Source organism: Durio zibethinus, chromosome 3, assembly GCF_047325235.1.
Source record: "Durio zibethinus cultivar Kanyao isolate XHJ-2024 chromosome 3, ASM4732523v1, whole genome shotgun sequence".
NCBI lineage: Eukaryota > Viridiplantae > Streptophyta > Magnoliopsida > Malvales > Malvaceae > Durio > Durio zibethinus.
This window is the reverse complement of record NC_143164.1, coordinates 9,348,346-9,371,382: the sequence shown is the minus strand read 5'-3', so window position 1 is coordinate 9,371,382 and position 23,037 is coordinate 9,348,346. Positions and strand designations below refer to the sequence as shown.

General features: G+C 31.2%; 2 protein-coding genes and 1 pseudogene across 5 annotated transcripts; all 3 read right to left on the bottom strand.

Moving 5' to 3' along the window:
• Positions 1-570: 570 nt before the first annotated feature.
• On the bottom strand, positions 571-10,791 carry LOC111300087 (G-type lectin S-receptor-like serine/threonine-protein kinase LECRK3; annotated as a pseudogene).
• Positions 10,792-12,119: 1,328 nt separating this feature from the next.
• LOC111300079 (fructose-1,6-bisphosphatase, cytosolic-like) lies at positions 12,120-14,039 on the bottom strand. Of its 2 annotated transcripts, XM_089758393.1 has the most exons (5): positions 13,969-14,039; positions 13,814-13,880; positions 13,008-13,094; positions 12,802-12,877; positions 12,120-12,545 (listed from the first exon to the last, which is right to left on the bottom strand). In XM_089758393.1, the coding sequence occupies exons 3-5, from the start codon at positions 13,091-13,093 to the stop codon at positions 12,432-12,434; spliced, it is 276 nt and encodes a 91-aa protein (XP_089614519.1). In that variant the 5' UTR covers position 13,094; positions 13,814-13,880; positions 13,969-14,039; the 3' UTR covers positions 12,120-12,431. The 2 variants fall into 2 exon arrangements, with proteins under 2 accessions (XP_089614519.1, XP_089614520.1); XM_089758394.1 differs by lacking the exons at positions 13,814-13,880; positions 13,969-14,039 and having other exon boundaries at positions 13,008-13,105.
• On the bottom strand, positions 13,979-16,605 carry LOC111298987 (fructose-1,6-bisphosphatase, cytosolic-like). Of its 3 annotated transcripts, XM_089758389.1 has the most exons (8): positions 15,893-16,605; positions 15,620-15,667; positions 15,460-15,534; positions 15,319-15,380; positions 15,129-15,195; positions 14,899-14,993; positions 14,459-14,545; positions 13,979-14,039 (listed from the first exon to the last, which is right to left on the bottom strand). In XM_089758389.1, exons 1-7 carry the CDS (start codon positions 16,049-16,051, stop codon positions 14,536-14,538), a joined length of 516 nt encoding a protein of 171 aa, XP_089614515.1. In that variant the 5' UTR covers positions 16,052-16,605; the 3' UTR covers positions 13,979-14,039; positions 14,459-14,535. The 3 variants fall into 3 exon arrangements, with proteins under 3 accessions (XP_089614515.1, XP_089614517.1, XP_089614516.1); XM_089758391.1 differs by lacking the exon at positions 13,979-14,039 and having other exon boundaries at positions 14,899-15,024; positions 15,893-16,582; XM_089758390.1 differs by lacking the exon at positions 13,979-14,039 and having other exon boundaries at positions 14,880-15,024; positions 15,893-16,571.
• Between the last annotated feature and the right edge of the window lie 6,432 nt (positions 16,606-23,037).

The window sequence follows — 23,037 nt, the reverse complement described above, 5'->3', positions numbered from 1 at the left end:
GTTTTTGGTTCATTCTGATGGGATCTCACTTAATCAACTTTTAAGAATTGGTATTATGGATATTTCAGAGTCATAAAGATATGTGGTCATTTAGGCTACAAGGAAACTCAACATTGATGGTTAAATATGTGAGGATCTAGCACATTGAAAACCCAAAAAATTAATGGGATCTTCAAATGCTCTCACCACGAGATTTTAACTCCTTATTCAATCAAATCAAACCTTACCGGTAAACATACCTTTGCTTGAACTATTACAGTGTTTCAGCTTCTGTTACAGAAATAGAGTTTGAGAAGTTTGATTCCGCTTGATCTTAATTCAGAAGAATTAATCCGTTATCTATTTTATTGTTCTTAGAAATTACTCAAATCTCAAATCATAAAACATGAACTGGTTTTGGAAATGCTGTTATGGTTTTGATTTGGTTAAAAGATGCTTGTGGACACATTCATAGTTATACATGATCAGACGAAACCTTTAATTAGACAAAACCTTCGTTATAAATGATTAGAGTCAACATAAAATTCCCGAATGATCTCAGCAAGATGATTCATGATTTATCAGATAGTAACAGACATGTGTATCACAATTCCCAGATGAAATGAAATAAAGTTGCCAAAAATAGTATAAAGAAAGAAATGTGCAGCTACTTATAGAACTAAAACCTCTTCATTGAGATCTTTGGTATGGCCTATGGCGAGCTGACAATGGAACTAGGACAGGGAGAATCTGGTATGTTTACTGTTCCTTCCAGCATCAGTATAACGTTCTTCATTGATGGTCGTGATGATGGTTCATCCTGGGTGCACCATAGGCCCACCTTAACCACCCCCTCAAGCTTTTTCATTTCCACTTCATCATCATGCACCAGTTTCTCCAGCTCATTAGCCTTGAAACAATCATTGACCCAATTTACATGAACTGCTTTATTGTCAGGTACATCTACTTCCATACATCTGCTTTGACAGTTATAGGCAAGTTTCGGTGCCACTCGGGGGCAACATATCCCCTTGTTCCTCTGATTCCTGTATATGTCTTGCTTTGGTTGGGCGTCAGTAGCTTGGCCAAACCAAATTCAGCAATTTTTGCGTATCCTTTGTCATCCACTATTATGTTTTCAGGTTTGATGTCACTGCGGATAATCTGGATCTCACACTCTTCATGCAAGTAGAAAATTCCTCTGGCTTTGTTCAATATTGCTGCAATTCTTCCATCCCAATTTATCTTTAAATTGGATCTAAAGAGAAAATCTGCAAGTGGGCCATTTTTCATGTACTCGTACACCAGAAGCCTATTATTTCCATCATAGCTGTAACCGAGCAATTGAAGTAGGTTCTTATGATGCGTTTTCCCAATTGCCTTCATTTCATTCCTGAATTCTCTTACTCCTTCAGCCACCACTTTTTCTAGTCTTTTGATGGCTACAACTCGCTTGCCATTTGATATGACTCCTCTGAAAACTGTACCGAAAGCTCCTTTACAATATTGTCTATGAAATTATTAGTTGCATTCTTTAGCTCCTCATATGTGAATGATTTCAATGTGACATCCTCAACAAATCTATCATCTCTTTGATCCAAAATCCTTCGGGACTTTTGAATGCAATGCCTGTATATGACAATACCAGAGGATGCTAAAACAAAAAATGCAAGCGCCGAAGATGCAATGCCAGTAATGAAGATGTCCATTGGCACTTCATTCTTCTGCCCTTTCCCTCCAATTATGGTCCTAACCCCAGCACCAATCTTTACAAAGTTGTCATTCTACCTCCCTTTCCTCTTCTCCAATATCTTAGTGGGAGCTTCAGCTTTTTGCATACTTGCCTTGCACTTCCATATACGGCAACTTCACAGTTACAATCTCTTAAGGATTTGTCTCTGCAATAATCTTTTGATACTGCACGGAGAGTAGCATAACGATCATCTTCCCAGGTCATACTACTCAGTTCATTAATATCAAAGTTTTGCTTACTCTTTCTAGTGCAGGCATCTGCACCATAATTTTTTTGGCTTCCCAAGTCCTTCTGGCCCTGGTCAATGAAATCAAAACCAGGAGGACATTGACATACGGGATCCCGGTCCATTAAAGTGCAGTTGCTATTCACACCGCACAAGCCCCTAGGAACACATTTATTATAAAAGGATGACCATTCGTTTGACCAATTACCAGATTGGCTGGAACTATGTGAATACAATCGAAATATTCCATCTGCATCAATTGTTGCACGGTAGATGAGTTTACCAGAGATCCTAACCTTCTCAGTAATGTTTTTTACAAGCAATGCGGTAGCATTCAGAAGGCAAAGCTGACCATTGCTATCAAGATTCAAGGTCACATTATTTCCAGCATTAAATGTTTTTGAATCCCAGTGACCAGCCTCCTGTTTTACTGAATCTACTGGGTATTGCACCAGGTTCCCATCTCTCTGCATAATGAGTTGAAACCTTCCCATTCTATGATTTGTTGCAGATACATAAGAAACCAGACGTTGACCTTTAGAAAGACTCTGACCAGGTAAAATGGTATCTGTTGGGGAATCCAATGTCTGCCATATGATCTCTGAACTTGAACCAAAGAGAACAAAGTTACCAGAGTAGCATGGAGGCTGAGGAAGCAAATGTAGCATTTGCAATGATGGTGTCACGCCCCAACTAAAATGCAACATGGTCATATTTCTTTGAAGTAAACCTCAAAGTAATACAAAGCCTTCTTTTTTAATCATTTTAAAATTCTTCAATAAACTAATATAGTTTGTCAAGTAAAATTCATATATTTAATCTAACTAATGATACATCTCTATATATTCAAATACAAACCATATAAAAATACAAAACCGTTTTGTAAGATCTCATTGGCCAACATTGTCTCTAATGACTAAGTAATCTTTCTCATTTGATCTTCTAGTTTTCCACAAAGCTAAGCAAACTTATCACTTACTCATCTATAAAGAAAAAGTAAAAGGGAAATGAGCAAACCATAGTTCAACAAGTATAAGCTCACACACCTTACTGGATCAAGCTTCATTTTCATACATATTATATAGATCATTCAAAATATTCGTCAAATCATAATGTCAAAACATTTCTAAAATCATCATTATGTCAAACATTTTCAAAATATCTTTAATCTAACTAATGATACATCTCTATATATCCAAATACAAACTATATAAAAATACAAAACCATTTCGTAAGATCTCATTGGCCAATATTGTCTCTGACAACTAAGTAATCTTTCTCATTTGATCTTATAGCTTTTCACAAAATTAAGCAAACTTATCACTTACTCATCTATAAAGAAAAAGTAAAAGGAAAATGAGCAAACCACAATTTAACAAATATAGGCTCACACACCTTGCCGGATCAAGCATCATTTTCATACATATTATATAGATCATTTAAAATATTTATCAAATCATAATGTCAAAACATTTTTTAAAATCATCATTATATCAAACATTTTGTAGATCATAATTAATATCAAAACACGTCAATTCATAAATCATTGCAAAATATGCTGTCATTCAAATATTGTAATCAAATTGAATCATGGATCAATCATTAAATCATCATAAATCATTATTATCATAAATAATTATAATTCATTTATCATTAGCTATGGTTACTGCTATAATCTGTAACATTGGTCGTATCGATAATTTTATCCTCTTGATCATTGCTAACTATTATAACTCGCTAGCCAGAGCCTTATGCTAACTACTATAATCCATTAGCAAGGTCGTATGATCATGTTTGTGCTAACTACTATTAACCATTAGCTAGGGCCGTAGAACTAGTTCTGGTATCGATGATTCTACTTTCTAAGGATGTAAAAACGTGACTATCATAAAATCGTTCTTTAAACATAAATCATTTTCTTATTTCATTCATAAGCATAATTCATCATTTATATAGTAAAAACACAAAATAATCATATGCTTGCTCCTATTTTCATATATCGAAAATACTGAAATAAAATATTTACTCATTTAGAAACATATATATACATAAGTTCGAAAACAAGTAAAGTGTATGAGATTCTACTTACTTTCTTTCGATTCCACCACTTAGTTTTTTTTCCAAAATAATTAACAGCCTATTCAAAATAATTTCAACATAACATTAATTAATCAACCCATTTGAGACCACTTATACCAAAATAATTAAGTTAAACAAGAATTAATTCAAGTAATTAATTTTGGTAGCATACACTACTTTCACTAAAACGATCATATCTCAAGATATCCAATTCAAAATTAAAATCTTTTTAATGCGTTAGAAACTAAACTCAATAAGTTTTCTAACCATATATGACCCATTTCATGATTCCTTGTAGATTAATTATAATAATTTTTGCAATCCACGTCAGATGCTGTTGCCAGACAGCCTATACACCTTCTAATAAAAACTATGTATTTATTCATAGGAAACTTCAAATTCAATTATACTTATTTCGTTGGAAAGTAGACTCAATAAGCTTTCCAAACATATATGGCTTCATCTATAGTTCCTTGTATAAAATTTAAGACAATTTTCATAATTCAACCTTGATGTTGTTGCTTTACAGCCTGCAAATCCTTAAGTAAAAATTAGATAACTCTCCATAAAAAAACTCGGATTCAACTTTTGTTTATTTCATTAGAAAGTAGATTCAATATGATTTCCAACGATATATAATAATCATAGCAATAATCTATCCATTAATACATAATTCTATTTTATTCACTATTATATATCATAGCATCTCTTCCAAAAACATAATTTCTACTTCAATCTTTAGAAAGTCAAATCCTTATTTTCAGCTTTTAACCTCCATTTAATAATCATCAATAAATCTTAAGAACATGAAATAAACAAAGCCTAATAATTTACCCAAATAGATCATGAAGATTAATAAAAGATTTCATAATTTTCTTAGTTTTTCTCTCAAAACTTTAACTCCATATAATAGCAGCCAAAATGGTATGTTTTTCTTAAATAAAAAGATGGCATATACTCACAATTAGAAAATTAACTCAATTGCAATCTCTAATTTTGAATCTCCAACTTCATTTTTTATGCTCTCTAACCCTAAGGAAGATGAGAAAGAAGAATTTTCATTTTCTTTCTGTTTCTCGATAACTAGATTTTTCTCTGGTAAAACACCTCAGCCACTTTTTCTTTAATAATTAACCTCTTAATTAACTTAATGGACTTTAGTAATAGTCTATCCCAATTATCGTTTGGGTTATGATATTACATTCTTCCCTTTTTATAAAAAGTTTTATCCTCAAAACTTAATTTACATCCACATCTTATTCCTCTATTTTTGCAATCACTTTTCTTGCCATATGATTGTCTCATTAAACTTTGACAAAAATAATTATTTTGCCCCAAAACTTGTTATTTCCAATCAACCATTAGAAAAAAATATTTTTAATATGTTAAAGCTTATATCATCTTAAATTTCTAAATACTCATATCCAACCACATAGCTTCTATCAAGATATTCTCTTGATATAGATTCATCATGTATAATAGACATCTGAGGTGACAGTATTCTTTACATTGAACTTTTTTCACTTTACCAAGAATTTCAAATGTCCTTACAAATTGCAATATTAACCTTTCTTACTTTATAATCCTCGTAACACCTTTAATAATAACACATTTGAGTACAAATGATTAATTACTTGAATCTATAAATCTTATCTCTGAATTCTAACCCAATTCCTCATTACTTTAAACCATTCTTTAATTAACCAAAATTTATCAACCATTTGTTCCATAATTCAAGAAATAAAAGTTTTTCTTCTTTGTCTTTATGCCAATAAATCTAAGACTTAGATCTACTTTCATACAAAACCTCAAAATGAATCATTGAATATATTTGTCTTCAAATATGATATAAGCAATTATTAAAAGAATGTCAATCAATGATAAAATGTCAAAAAAAAAAAAAATGGAACACAAAATATTCTTACCCCAAATCCATTAGTCTTTATATATTAAAGATTCATCACTTTTTTAACTAACGATAGCATAAAAATTTAGAACTTAAATCAAATTAGGCTTACACTACTCATTCTAATATTTTTTTTCGATAAAATTCTAACAAATTAACTTTCATAACATTGTTTTATAACAAGAAAATATATGTCCACAAATTTTCATCTAATAATCTTTACGTTGAGTATTCATAACCATATACTATCTCAACGTTGAAAAATAGTATCAACAAATCCTTTAGTCACTAAAAAGTATCACATAGTATTTTAATTTTTTTTTCTTCACCAACAATATGAAATTTTGTATCAATTAATCGTTAGAATACATATGAAATCAATGCAATAAATCATTTCCATAAATTTACAATATGTAAATTCAAACATAAATCTTTAATTATCAAAGTTGTCTCCAATTTCGAATATTGTTCTTTCTGATTTAATAAACTAATTATCATATAACAATTGATTCTCCATAATCTTCACCCATATCATAATGTCTCAAATTTTCTTTTTACCAAATATATTACTATCAACTCTAAGTCAAAGTCAAAATTTATGCATCATAATTCATAAGTAAAATTCTCTTATAGAATTTAAATAATAAAAACTCCAAATACTTGAATTCGTGCTGAAAGTATAGTTATGAACAATAACTAAAAACATCACATTATTTCAAAAGTTTTTTCAAACTTCTCTAAAATCGAATACATGCTTAGCATCACCAAGTACACAAAATCATCACTTGTAAGGTTTCAACCAGTCTTTTGCCATTTTAAGAATTCAAACAATTATTCATAGCCAAAACATATATATTTTTTCTGTAAATCAATTATTCCTTCAAAACCAACTTCTTTACTAAATCATTTAGATACCCACAATTTTAATTTTTATCTACAAATTCAATTCCTTGCTAAGTACACAGCTTTGTACCACAATTGGCAATGTTTTTCAAAAATATAAAATTAGAAAGAATCCAATAATATGCTTCAATTAGAAACTATAACCACAAGTTAATCACTTTAACCATTAAAAAAAAATTTGTACACCCCAAATAGGAATTTAATGATCAAACTTCAAATTAACTATACAAACATCCAACTCACATAATCAAATCTTAAATACTTTCTCAATAAAAATGTAGAACTAAGTTAAGTGAATATCCTTCTTTACGAATATAAAACTATTTACCACAATTATAATATTTTGGACTAAATCCATCAAAATAAATTCTCAAACACTTTAATCCATAAATAATTACTTCAAAATTTTAACATATCATTTCATTCAATCTCTAATATTCTATATTTTTAATTCCAACAATGTACACTTATATTTCAATCTTAATTCATGATTAAGGATTCACTTAACACTCATCAAATAACTTCAAAATCTCATTAAGTCGAAGGTCTTTTTCTCAAACTAATAAGATCTCCAATGATCAAATGTTCTTTTAAATAATCATTTAACTCATAAAATATATCTCATTACAAGTCACATCGAAAATCTCTTCAACTTATAAAATTGTGCTATATCAAAGTAATTACACATTTTTTTTAACTACAAGATCCAAAAGTAACATGTAAATATCAACCAAAATAATTACACCAAGAATTCATTAAATCGTTGATTCCTCAAAATTCATTGAAACTTTAACTACTCCAAAAATTTATCGAATCATTTACTTATACTCACCATTATAGTCTATGAATCAAAGTTATGTCCTTGGAAAATCATCATATTATCCAAAAGTTATTATTTAAATTCTTAAAAATCTCCATATAGTATTAGGATCATAATCATGCTCGTATAATAACTCTTTTAATATAATGATTATACATTACGTTCTTAGAAAATCATCTTTAATCTAATTATCATAATTTAACTTTATAGATATCTTCAAAGATCATAATTGTAGTTCTTAAAAAATTCTCAAAATCATAATATATGCTTTTTAACATCTCAGATAGTTTAAATATCATAAACTGAACTCTTAGAAAATCTCCAAGAAATATAATTTAAGCTTTTAAAGAAAATATCATCACAATCTACAAATCAAAATATAACTCTTAAAAATTCTTCAAAGATTATAACTTAAGCTCTGATACTACTTTATGTTACACCCTGAGATCGAGATATAATACGGTCATATTACTTTGAAGTAAAATCTCAAAGCAATACGAATCCTAATCTATAACCATTAAAAAATTCTCAAATAAAATAAGGTTCTTAATAAGTAAAATAACTAAATAACAAGTCTTCAAAGGTTCAAAGTTGAGTATTACAACTAAAAGAAACAATACTTCATGAAATCCTATTCTCTAGGTAGTTCTCCAATGCTCGATTCTTCTAGCTTCTCACAAGACTAATCATACTTATCATTCATATCATCTGTAAAGAAAAAAATGAAGAATGAGCAAACTACAGCTCAGTAAGTATAGGTTCAATCACCTTATCAAATCAAACATTATTTTCATACGTATGATATAAATCATTCCAAAAAAATTCATTAACTCATAATGTCAAAAATAGTTCAAAAATCAACATTCTATCAAGCAATCATAGATCATAAATCAATATCAAATATGTCACCAAATCATGGATCAATTTGTAAAAATCATTCATTACAAGTCATCATTATGTTTCATTTATCGATAGCTACAGTCATTGTTATAACCCATGACATTGGCTGTATCGACAATTTCATCTTCATGATCATTGCTAACTATTATAACCCATTAGCAAGGGCTTTACACTAACTACTATAACTCATTAGTAGGGTCGTATGATCATGTCTATGCTAACTACTATTACCATTAGTCAAGGCTATAAAACTAGTTCTAGTATCGATGATCTCACTTCCTAGGATGTAAAAATATAGCGATCATAAAATTGTTCTTCAAACATAAATAATTTTCTCATTTCATTCATAAGTATGATCCATTATTTATATAAAAAAATACAAAATAATCATATGAGTGATCCCATTTTTATACATCGAAAATAATAAAATAAAATATTCATTTATTTAGAAATATACACATATATATATATTCAAAAATAAGTAAAGTGTGTGAGATTTTACTTACCTCTTTTCGATTCTATCATTTAGTTTTTCTCACAAAATAATTAATAGCCTATTCAAAATAATTTCAACATAACATTAATTAATCAAACCATTTGAGACCACTTATACCAAAACAATTAAATAAAACAAGAATTAACTCAAGTAATTAATTTTGGCAGTATGTGCTACTTTCACTAAAATGATCATATCTCAAGATATCCAATTCAAAATTAAAATAATTTTAATGCGTTAGAAACTAGACTCAATAAGTTTTCTAACCATATATGACTCATCTCGTGATTCCTTATGGATTAATTATAATAATTTTTGCAATCCACGTCAGATGCTGCTGCCAGACAGCCTATATGCATTCTAATAAAAATTACGTATTTATTCATAGGAAACTCTAAATTCAATTTTGCTTGTTTCATTGGAAAGTAGACTCAATAAGCTTTCCAAATGTATATAGCTTAATCTGTAGTTCCTTGTATAAAATTTAAGACAATTTTCGTAATTCAACCTTGATGCTGCTACTTTACAGCCTAGATATCCTTAAGTAAAAATTAGATAACTCTCCATAAAAAACTTAGATTCAACTTCCATTTGTTTCATTAGAAAGTAAATTCAACATGATTTCCAACAATATATAATAATCATAGCAATAATCTATCAATTAATACAAAATTTTATTTTATTCACTGTTATAGATCATAACATCTCATCCAAAAACATAATTTTTACTTCAATCTTTAAAAACTCAAATCCTTATTTTCAGCCTTTAACATCCATTTAATAATCATTAATAAATCTTAAGAACATGAAATAAACAAAGCCCAATAATTTACCCAAATAGATCATGAAGATTAATGAAAGATTTCATAATTTTCTTAGTTTTTCTCTCAAAACTTTAACTCCATATAATAGTATCCAAAATGGTATATTTTTCTTAAATAAAAAGAGGACATATATTCACCATTAGGAAATTAATTCAATTGTAGTCTCTGATTTTAAATCTTTAATTTCATTTTTTTTTGCTTTCTAGCCCTAAAAAAAATGAAAAAGAAGTATTCTCATTTCCTTTATGTTCCTCGATAACTAAAGTTTTTCTCAGCTACTTTTTCTTTAATAATTAATTTTTTAATTAATTTAATGGACTTTAATAATAGTCTAACCTAATTATCATTTAGGTTGGGGTATCACAGATGGTCTCTCGTCCTTGCTTCTGTTGCACAACAAGCCTTCCTTCGGTGCTTAAAAGCAATGTGGCATCACTAGTGAACGGTGGTTCATCTCGGTTTGCTGTCCATACGACAGTTTTCTGCTAGATGTTTTCAAACCAGATGCCTACAGAAAAGCCATTTCCATAGGGATAGAAACCAAAGGCAAATTGGCCAGACTCCGATAGCCAATATGAATTATTAGTTGGAGAAAGAGAAGAACCTAAAGAAATGTTGGAAACTCTTGTGTGAGCTTCTGCTGTGAAAAAAAATACAACTTAGAAGAAAAAGGTAAAGCATGATAGCCATTTTCGTTTGCCCGTCTCCTTCTGAATAGAGGTAAGTCATTTTTTAAGGCCTTGTTAAGTTCAATAGGAAGTCAGGTAGAAGATTCTACAAAAAAAAGTCAAAAGTCTACATTCTGGCTCTTAGTCCTTACGCCATCCATAAGGCTCCGAAATATTTAACAAATCTTGATTCTTCCCCAATGTAATGTTCATTCTTGACTCATTTGCCACCCTCATGCTGGGGAGGCATCAAAGGCTTGAATTTTCAAATCTTCTAAAAAAATAATACAACAACCAAGTCACTGATGAGCAACAGAAACCAAATATTTCTCCAACCAAAAAAAGAGAAGTTAACGGCTGAAGTTGCTACGCAACAAGCTTGAAAGTTGCTGAAACACATCCTTGGTGTAAATGTATACCATAAAATGAAAATCACTCAAGACCTTTCTTGGGCGTTGTCGTTGGTTATGTTTAATAAAAGACAGCCTCCAGTTGTGCACTGACTGACCGTATTATTTGACTGACACCTTGTTTATGATTGCTTTGACTCGTGCTCTAGTCTAAACCTTCTTTTGAAAAATTGATATGTTTGTTCTCTTGAATTTGATCAGATTAAACAGGATGGAATTCCATGAAACTTCATCTGCTATTATTTAGATCTGTCTTTATCAATGAAAAGAATCAGACTTATTATTATTTTAGTTAGTAAACGTATGGCCAGACGAAATATTTTGCATTTTTAGATCTGTCTTTATCAATGAAAAGAATCAGACTTATTATTATTTTAGTTAGTAGACGTATGGCCAGACGAAATATTTTGCATTTTTTGGTCGAGTATGGTCCTGAGTGACATATCAAAACCCAAGTTACATTTGCAGTAAGATTGCTAACAAAAGAATGATGAATTCACAGCCTTTGGAAAAGTTTTTGATCCTTCTGTTCCTAGGTAGAACTCTTCAAGACCTTTTTTTTTTTCCCTTTTTGTGTTGCTGTTTAGCCTTATGTTTAATTTATTCATTCTTCCTTGAACTAAATTAAATAAATAAGTTCTCCATCCACTCCTTTTCCCAGTAATTCAATCGTATAATCAAATTGTTCACCAAAATAAGATGTTGAAAGTGTCAATGCAGGAACTAATAATTTGAGAATGGGCATACTTCTATACTGAGTAATTTTTTGCATCGTTTTTGTATATTACATTTTAATGGTCATCTTTATTTCTATTTACTATAAATCAAGACAGGCCATAACACATTTCCATTCCTCTCTCTCGTTTTTTTTTTTTTTTTAAATGAAATACTCAGAAATTTTATGTAATCAATTATTTCAAAGCCTTTTTTGTAAGTGAATCCAAAAATTAATCCAGTTGATTCATATAACCACTTTTAAAAAATGACATCCAATAAATTTGAAATTCAAATATCAATTCCAGTAACTCTTATCCCCAAGCTACAACCTCTTTTATAAAAAAATTTCTTGCAAGCAATGTCTTCATAGGAGAGGTACTTTCATTAAGTTCAAATGATTGTATATTGAATATTACAATTCATCCAATTCGTGTCACTAATTCTAAACCCTAAAAAGATCAGCTCTGCAGAAAAGGTTTGTTAATCCATTTCCTTAACAAGTTTTTAAGACCTCAGGCTGAAATCATTTCATTAACCTCTTCTTTTTTCGCTCATTCAACATATCTTTAAGGAGGCAAATGCTGATGCAATAATGAATATCATGCCACTTACAAAATATATCCATGGATAAACTGTAGTATCCCATTACGAAATAAGCCTTGAAACAAATTATATTTTATGAAATTGATGATTAAAACCAGAATCCAGTAAAGCTAAGCAAGTAGAGTGAGAGGAATGAGAATTGTTCATTTATTCCTTCTTCCCTTCGGTAGCGTAAAGTTGTTTAATTTCTTCAACATCATCATAGCAGCCAAGAAATATTGGAGACCGCTCATGTATCTTTGTTGGAACCAAATCAAGTGCCTACAATAATTATGAGCAAGATATTAGCAATTTTAGGGGCTTCAATTTATTGTTGTCTATGAAAATTTTAGAAACATCTCATACCACTGCAGTATTGTTTTGTTTCAGAATAAAGCTGACGTCATTTATGCCAATAAAAATCATTACATCTTTGAAATGTGCGGTTAAAATAGAAGCATTTCTTTGCCACGGCTAGCACAAATTTAGTTAGTCATTTGATCAGCTTCATAACAGAAAAGGTTAATAATGTAAATACCCGTTGCTTGCCAGTGAATGCCTGACCTCCAGCTTGTTCCATCAAGAACGACATTGAAAAGACCTCATAGAGAACACTAGTTCACACAAATTAGTCGAACTTAGTAAGAAATTACGCCTCATTGCAAATTAACAAACCCATTAGTAAAAAATTTTAAATGGAAGTTGAAAAAAATAATGCTACAGCCCTGACTGCGTTTAACATACCGCAGCTTGCCATTAGGGCTCTTCTTATCTGCAGGGTATAGAAAGATCCCCCCATAGAGTAATGTGCGATGGACATCAGGTACCATGCTGTTCATCACAATCACATTATCATAAAACCAAAGTCCATATTAAAAGAAACAAATCCGGTTCATATACCAAACGAAAATATCTAGATGCGAGAAAATTAAATATTCACTGTTGATCATCTATGTGGATTAAGAAATGTAATTCATATGTAATTCATCATGATTTCCTTGTTTTTTTTTTTGGATAGGTCATTCATAGTGACTTCATTTGGACTAGAATTTGAATATGTTACCATGATGACTTGCATTGCAGTCAGATCATGTATCAAAGTAGGCATATAGCACACTGGACTTCAAAAATCTTATAAGATTGTAAAGAAGTATTATTTTCCTCAGTTATCCACACAAGGGGCCTCTAAATTGCTCCTGGCCCCTGAAATGCTCACCACATCAAATCAAACTTGTTAAATCATTTGAGTCTCTCTCTTACAGAACTTGGACCTATTCATACTCCCTTCAAATAAATTTTCAAGCTAAAAGCTCCAACCTTCCCTTAGCTTCCCCTATCTCTTCTTTCTTTTAAAGGAAGGGAGGTTGTCTTTTTCCTATTACTTAAATACCCACATCCTTAAACACCCACATAGTGGATCCTATATAAGCCACATTCATCACATCACAATTAATCAATGATAGACTATTTTACATCAGAATCAGTATTCTGACCCAAAATTGGAGAAAAAGCAGGCAAGGTAACTCCAGTAACAATAGAATCAATGATACCTTCCAATTTATCTTAAGAGACTTTGGAGAGGAACCATCCTTAGGGAACTTGCAGTTTTCCACGTACCTGAAGTTCAAAAAAAAAAAAAAAGTGAAGCAACTGCACTGAAAAACAATTAGAAAATAAAACACTTGTAAACTGAATTAAAACGTACTTGGCCGTTGGACCATCCCAGTTCGTTGCATTTCATTCATTGACTGAATAGACCTTCCCTTTCTTTGGAATCTGTTAAAAAGACATGATAAACCGATGCTTCTAAATTATCCCAAACAAATCAGAGTTGCCATACAGAGACAAAATATGGACCTTATACTGTAAAACAACTAGAAATAGAAGATGAAGAGCCATTTGTTCATATATTCCGGGATGTTTTTATTATATTTGTATGATGATCATGAATGGTTCAGATACTAAAAGGATTTTAGCTTTGGACCATTGGGAATGGCATAAAACTTGCACCTAAATACGAGGATGTACAGATTACACTTATTTGCCAAAGAAAATGCATTTTAAAGTTTACTAAAATCAACTGATAGCAAAAACAAGAGTGTTCATATTAAACCCTAAGGTGTAAGAAGTTGAACCAGCAAATAGGGTAAACAGCAAATCACATGATTAATCCAATACTCACATAACAAATATACCTTTATGTCTGGGTGAGTTAGTATTAATTCTCCAAGAGATGGATCAAGGGTGAATCCATTAACTCCTTTGCCAGCGCTCAACACAAGCTGCAAAACGATTACATTAAAATATGTAGCGCAAGGCCATAATACAGAAAGTAGCCCAAAAAATGACAATGTCTTTCCATCAAGGAAAGGAAACTATTATTAAAGATAGCTGATCTAGTGCAAGAGAATACTTAAACAGATACGCTAATAAAAATGGAATACTTTCTTTACAGAAATGCAGTTTCTTCTTTAGCCCTGTTCCCCACTATCTTTTAGAAATAGAAAAGAAAGTGAAAGTACTCAAATATATACATTAAAGAGACATAGCCACATAGTGAATGAAAGAGGAAGTTCACATGGCAATACCAAAGCATATAAAAACAAATCATTATACCGTGCAAGAACTTCCATACATGCAATAGCCAGCTGCTAACATATGCTTCCCAGGTTGCAGCACATCATCTAGAGATGGTTCATGGTTATCTTTCACCATGTAAATCCCAAAATTCTAGATGAAAGAGAACACGTTTAGTTGACCACTGCAATATCAAGTTATCTTAAAACAATTATTACTAGGCACATACTTGGTGCTGGAACTAATGAAACAAAATATGGAATAGCATTTTGGGATGAGGACTCATACTGTTCCAATGGAAACTCCACAATCAATGTTGGAGGAACCATCCAGTGGATCAAAAACAACACAGTTCCTGCATTATTTAAGTTCCCATCAAACGTACATGAAGAAAACTCTAATATCGACATTTTTACTGCTGTTAAGTATAATGGAAGCAATATTCATTAGAAACAGAGCAGAGAACAGCTGAAAGCACCTTCCACGCTTTGAAGGCTCCACAAACGTTGCTTCTTCATCTTCTTCCGAGACAAGGACACACTGGTTTAACATCCAAATGTATTAAAGAGAAAATTATAACATCTTGAATGTTTACTAAAAAGGTCATCCAACTACTCACTGTTCTGCCACTGCTTACTAAAGCCTTGATAAAGACTTCATTTGAAAGCACATCCAGCTTTTTTTGCTCTTCACCCTTTATTCAAAATAGATGAACTCCTCTAATATGAAATATTAATACAATAGAATATAAGAAAATTATTCATTTGGCAATTACTTGCCTGAACATTAGTCTCCCCAGCAAGTCCAATGAGTTTGGCAAGACCAGCCTGAACCAATAAACAGCAAACAGATTACAATCACTTAAGCATATTTGATATTGAAACTGGAAACCAAATATCCCAAAAGCGTAATGTGATAGGAAAGGGCTCAACTTTTACTTGTTTTGAACAGAACATGACCCAGAACTCATTTGAGAAGAAAATGAAAGGAGAAAAGATTCAAAAAAAAAAAAAAACCATTAAGAAGAAAGAAAGAAAATAGAACAGAAAGACCTTGTTAACAGCAGAGCAAACAAACTTGCAACCAAGAACGATGTGATTAAGCAAGATGGTGAAATTCCCACGAGACTCAGGATATTTGGATTGCTCGTTCAACACGAAACGTGTTATTGTCATTAAATCAGTCCTATGAGCATCCGCTGCATGATCCATCTCTCTCAACCCCTCCAAAAGCCCAAAACAAAAGCAAAAGAAGGAAAAATAAAAGTAACCCAAACAGCAACAGCAAAAAGAAAAACTATAAACAAGGAAGAATACAGTATATATCAAAGAAAAGAGAGACAGGCTATGCTTTTTTCGAGGTGGGGAGCCTAAAGAATGTTTGGGGGCAGTGGGTGATTGATGACGGAGGGGTTATCTGTTGGAAATGGAAGTTCAGGGGACACGTGGAGGAAGGAAGCAAGGCAGTGAGGCAGTGGTCGTCGCTGATGATAACAAGTTAACGAATTTCGTCGTCTTTCTTGTCCTTCGGGATTCGACGGTTATGAAGTTTTTTGTCGTGTTTTCAGAGAAGCGGACAAGGTAATCGAATTCGAGGATATTTTAATTTTATAAATAATATTTTTTTTTTTCTGTTTGTAGCAGAGGTGAAGAGTCCAATTTAATAATTGGTACCCTTATCTTGCAGTATTTTCTTTTTTGGCATGAGTGCTAGGTATTTATTCTTATAACACCTTATATTATATTATAATATAAGGTCTAAATTATAACAAAATCAACAATAAAATTTCCTTTTTATATCTTTCTTTTTTTGTTCTTCCATTTTGGCATTTATTTATTTATCTTTTTTTGGTTTCAAGAGAGGGCAAAGCCTTATTACAAAATGAGAGGGAAAGATTTGGTTCGAAACTAAATTTTTATGTTTTTTAAAAGCTTACGTGATCGTTACACCGTAAAACGAAAGATATTATATAAAAGATATCCCAGACTTTTCAATTTCTCAATTTACTGTACACATCATTATTGTGTTTAAAAATAATTAGATGGATAATTGAGGAATATAAAGGCTGCTCAAATTATAATGAAAAAACTCGTTCTAGAAGCTTCTACAGGGAGAGCTAAGGAAGGGAGAAAGCATGAAGAGCAAAAAAAGAGATTTATAAGATGAAAGATCTCGGGATAGTATCTTTCCTCATCTCATTCTCAAATATCTAATTGCATTTTTTTTAATCTTCAACAAAATTTTGTTGGTTCTTGCCTTGAACTTAAATTTATTGATTTATGATTGGTTGGTTGATGAATATTGCAGGTACTAATGCTAATGAAACCACTAGTACAACTACCAAAAGATCAACAAGAAAGAAGAAACTAATTGATTTTTATGCTGCATGATTTTCCTGGGAAAAGTCTGATGACAATTCATGCCCTATGGACTGTTGGGATTGATTCCAAGATTTACTATATTCTATACTTTTTCAATGAACTTTGAATTCGTTGTCATTTTTCAGACATTTGCTAAACTGAAAGAGGAAAACCTACTTTTAAAGGAAAGGGGCTATTTAAAAAAGGTGCCTTAAAGGTTCTTGATCATGGTGCTTTATTGAACTCCTCATAAGCTCTTGACTGAAATCAATTAATCTTAGTGTCATCTTTTATTTATTGAACAGGAGATAGCATCCCTTGCAAGTCTTGCAGCAGGTCAGTTCTTTCTTCTTATTAATTATTTTAAACCAATTACTATTATTTTTGTTTATATTTGTAATAACATTGTTTATCTTCAAAACTTGTGCAAGTCATTTGGCTTTGAAAATGCTTTGCAATCTCATTCCAAGGCTAAGCATGGTACTGTAACGTAAAAATTAGTAGGTCTAATATCTTTGTTCAAATTTTGGCATTTTTGGAATGGATAAGTGGATATTACTTGAGTAAATGTAATTGATATAGTGGTTCCATTTGAAAATTACCTTATGTTTGAGTTGGTAGTTTCTATGACCAAGGAGATTCATACTTTCATTGTTGAGTTGGATAAAAGATTTTTTTTTTAAAGAAGATATTTGGATAACCTTATTTAAGTGAATTATGGGTAATTTTTTTAGTTGATAAATTGTTATTTGTTGAAAGCAGAAAGATAGACAGTGTGGAACAAATTTGTGAAGATACAAATATGATAGCTGAAACAATGAAACATTGTAAAGTGAGTTTTTTAAAGGAAGAGAAAGGAAAAAAATTGTGAAAAAATGTGAAGTATGAAGAAGTGCTTGGTCTAGTTTGCAAGAGATAGTTGCATTTACAGATTACGGAGAGAAAGAAGCTCTCTGCACGTATGGGACCACACAAGCTTAGTAGAATGGCTGCCAAGTTTACATGTGTGTTGGAATTGACCTCTCTCATTCGGTTTCCAGGTCTTTCTATCATAGGATTCTGATTCTGATCTTGCCATTATTGTTGAAGGGTTCAAGTGTTTAAAGGTGCTTAATTTGCAGAATTGTAAAGGTAAAAGTATTTGCCTTCCGTTTTTTTTAATGGGTATTTCTTTGTTTTTGGTTGGAAATGTTCTTATTTTCTTTTATAGGGAAGTTTTCCTATTTATATACTCTTATTTAAAACTTTGGTAGCTTTTAGCGTATCATTTTTGTTACTAAAAATCTATGTTTCTTAATGGATTGCTTGATAGTCCAACCAATTCTAAGTTTTAAACAATTTGCCCTTTGCCGAAATGAACACCTATTTTTTCTTCCACTTTGCTGTTGAATTAAAGAGGTTTAAAATCTTCAAAAGGTTTTATTGTGGATTTATTATATATATATTTAACTAGTGTAATGTTTCAGTTTTCAAATAATTCCAACTACTTGGGAATTATAAACTTTTTGCCCTGTTTCGATTACATGCCTATGAATTTTGTTCAATCTGTTATGTTTTCAATTTCCTTCAAGTTGTTGCTTCATGCATTGTGAAATTTTTATCTACATTTTATTTTCCTAGATAATTAGATTTTTGGGCAGGAGAAATGTGTGTGTAATGTAGTTTTTCCTCTAATAATAGGTTATTGATGGAATATTTCATGTATTAGAAAGTTATCATGTTTGCATGTAATGTTTTATGTTGATTGGCTCAAATCATGCTTCTTTGTTATTTAAATGAATAATTCTTACCTGATACAATTTCTTTTGGTTTCATCCCAGCACTTCTATAAGTATTATTTGCATATTGTTGATTATCAATTATTTATACGAATGCTGCATAGCTATTATCTTCTTCCACTCTATGCATGTCATTTTGCTACTAAACTATATATCTGTGATTGCTGACACAACAGTCTGAATCTAAGTATTTTATGCATCTGAGGATACAACTGGGTCAAAAACATTGAATAGTTCAGATTCATATAACTTAAGTAGTGCCTGACTGTCCATGCCATATTGCAAAAGAATTATACTCCTGGTTATGTTGTTTATTAGGAGTGGTTTTGCTACAAAAAATGAGCATTCTAGAAAGGTTTTTCGATTTAACATCTATTTATGCATATTCAATTTGAACTTCAATTTTCCCCTTCTAATTTCCCACTGGTAGAAGATATTACAGTCAAAATGGCTTTAAGATGTGTTAATTTTGTCTAATGTTGTTTATTGTTGTAGACACCAAATTTTATCCGGATCTATCATTTTCAATCTTTGGTTTAATAATAATAATAATAATATTGATTTAATTAATATAAAAAAATAAAAATAAAAGTGATAACTGATAAAAAAAAAAAAAGAAAAAAATCAGGATGGCAATGGTGCCTTACACGCCACCACTGCCACCCACCACTGTCACCACCATCCCCAATCCCATCGGAGCCCTTGCACCTCACTTGCCCTAACTGCTCGAAACTATCAACCTTACCCTGCCATCACACTCATACCTCACCAGACATATGCTCCATTGGCTACCACAATTTTCAGCCGTAAAAAGCCCCTAATGTTTCCCCTTTTAGCCTCTCTCGGACACCCTCTTCTCGAAAACCTACGGATAGATCTTCGAAACCTTCAGACATACTATCCTCAGCACCCTCTCGTTTCGAGCCCAAACACCAAACCAAACCTTTCCCTTCAACAACCCCAAACAAAACTCACACCAACCACAAAAAAAATAAAAAAACAAAAACAAAAAGACACACAGTTTTCCCCGCAAGGAGGAACCTCAGCGCTGAAGCTCTCTGCAAGAACAAAAAATTAGATCAATCTTTGGTTTACAAAAAAAAAAAGAAAGAAAAGAAAAAAAAACGGAAATCTTCAAACCCCGATCTAAGTCGATTAAGGCTTTTTTTCATGAAAAAGATAACAAATCTGAGCTCAAGGGGTTAAGAAGGGCATTTTGGTAAATTTTAAAAGTTTTTTGGTCACCAGCGGTCACCGGTGGTGACCCAACAGCTGTTGGCGAAGCGGCACGGCACCGGACTCCGATCGGAGCCAGAAAGCATTTTCAGACTGAAGAGATTTTTTTTCGAGCAGAAGAAGAAATGAGCAAAAATTTTTTTTTTTGAGGTTTATATAAAAAATTAAACAAACTCAAAACGACGTCGTTTTGGTAGGGGAAGATCCGCGCGTGGATTCGAACCCAACCCGGGGTCTGCGCAACCGACCTGACAACCCGGCTCCTTAGCAAATCTGAATCGGTTTGCCCAGACCGAACCGAACTGTTCCCTAGACTGGCTCAAACCGTTCCTCAGTCAGCTCAACTGAACCGCACGCCAAATCGAACCCTTTTCGATCAAACCAAACCGTCGTTGACTGGATCGTTGACCGGTCCGATTTAGGTTAAAAAAATTTTTTTTTTATTTTTTTTATATATTATTTTTTTTGCTATTTTGAGTATTTTTTATATTTATGCATGATGAATTTTTAAATTTGTTAAGATAACTAGTTAATTTTTTAATAATAATAAAAATGAAAACAAGTAAGATAATAATTAAAAATATATATTAAAAATACTTAAATAATAATAATAATAATAATAAAATAATTTTTCTTATTTTCCCTGCCTAGATGTTGGAGGGAATAAAATATATTTCTAAAAATAATTTCCCCTAGATATTGGAGAATTATTATTAATAAATTTTCTTAAAAAAGAAATATATAAGAACTTTTTGATTAATTTTCAAAAATCGCTAAAATCGAACTTGCTCCGAAAATCCACCTAGATGTTGAGAATTTTTAGAGATGTTCGCATTTTCTTAAAAACAAAACCTTAAACACTAAAATCAAAATCCTAAACCTTTTATACCCTAAAATCCAAGTGTTAAGACCCTCTAAACTTTAAAATCAAACCCTAAAACCCTCAAAACTCAACCCAAAATCCTAAAATCCGAATCTTCAAAATCTTGAAACCCTAACCTTTAAAACCTCTACTCAAACCCTTACTCAAAACATTCTAAAAATCCTAAGGACATATGTGAAAATCTTATTTGAAGTAATTTGTTTCCGAATGTCGCCTAGATGATGGGGTGCTTAGGAAACTTTACTTCGTTAAGTTTTTTCATACGAGTTCTTAATTCGCATTAATAATAAGATTAACAAATAAAAATATAATAGTAAATTGGATTCTTAAATATAAACAATCGCACCTAAGCTCTACCTAGATGTTGAAAAGTCAAGGTGATCTCATTATACTTAAGAACTCAACTTTTAAATTACATTTCTTTTTACATGACATTCATTAGCATACATACGTTAGCGTATTATCATTATTCTCTCTTTAATTTTTATTTATTATTTGATGATAAAATATTTTATAATAAAAAAATAATAATACATTTTAAAAAATTTTTGTGATATTATAAAATAAAATAAAAATAACATTATGAAGGAAATAATTCTTGGTACTCTAGCTAAATGTTGGAGAGTTACTAACAATTATCTTCTATAAAGACTGTTATTTCATTTTAAAGATTATCGTGTTAAATCTTAAGTAAAAAGAGTAATTTTAAATTCTACCTAGATGTTAGAGAATTTTAAAATAATTCTTTAACTTTAAGATTTTCTCAATATTCCTAAATAAAGAGCTTTAGCAAAATCTTATTTTTCCAAATGAAGGGAATTAGTGTTAAATTTAAAATTATTTAAAATTGAAACCATTTTTATCTAACATTGAAAATAACACATAATTAAATGGTACCAATTTATGGGCGTTGTGGGGGTACTAATCCTTCCCCACACGTAACCGACTCCTAGACCCAACCTGATTTTTCGTAGATCAAAATTTATTTTTTTGATAAACTTTAAACTCGTTTTTATAGTTTTATTAAGAAGATAAACTTTTGGGTGGCCAATCACACCCTAACAAAGATTGGTGGCGACTCTCTCATTTATTTTGATTTTAAAACTCCTTTACGTCTGGCGGACCCAAAATCGTTACGACAGCTTGGTGACTCCGCTGGGGACTTTAATTCGAGAGTCAAGCTAAAACTTTTAATTATGCATTATTAAGAATTGTTGGATTTAATTGGTTTTATTTGACATTTCATTTAATCTCCTTTATTTTGATTTTTCAAAAATATATATGTTAATGAATAAGATAAATTGTATGTTAGTCGTGATTTTTTTTACGTGTTTATGGTAGTTCGATTAATACATTATTTTGCACACACTTTGCATATTCATGCATGAGCTCTAGACCCGAGCTCTATCTCTTATAGGAGGAAGTGAAGTAGCTACGCTCTCGTGAGGTGATAACCTCCGTATTTGCTAGCGAAACACTTCCACTCAAATTGAACCCATTCTGTTACTAGCTATAATAGGTGAGGATCGAGGAGCCTTACTAGTCTATAATGGACAATGATGTGAGGAATAGTCTGGGAACCTTTAGACATGTAAATCTTAACCCGGCATATAGTAAGTCGTAAGGTCCAACCTTAAGAAAGAGCCATGTTGTCTTTTTTATGAGAAAATTACCTAAACTATGGCACTATGTATATTTTGTTATGACGTATATTATACTTGCTCATTCATTTACTCATTATTTATTTATTTGTTCTATTTACATTATTAATTTGTTTAATTCTTTTATTTTCTTCAATTTTATTGCATACATCATATAGGTACCATATTTCTTAGAGGGTATTATTTTGGATCAATCTTCAGCAACAAAAATTTTTAGAAAACCTAAAAGATGTCATTCGTGTGTAAGAGCTACCTAGAGGTTAAGAGCCAATCAGAAAG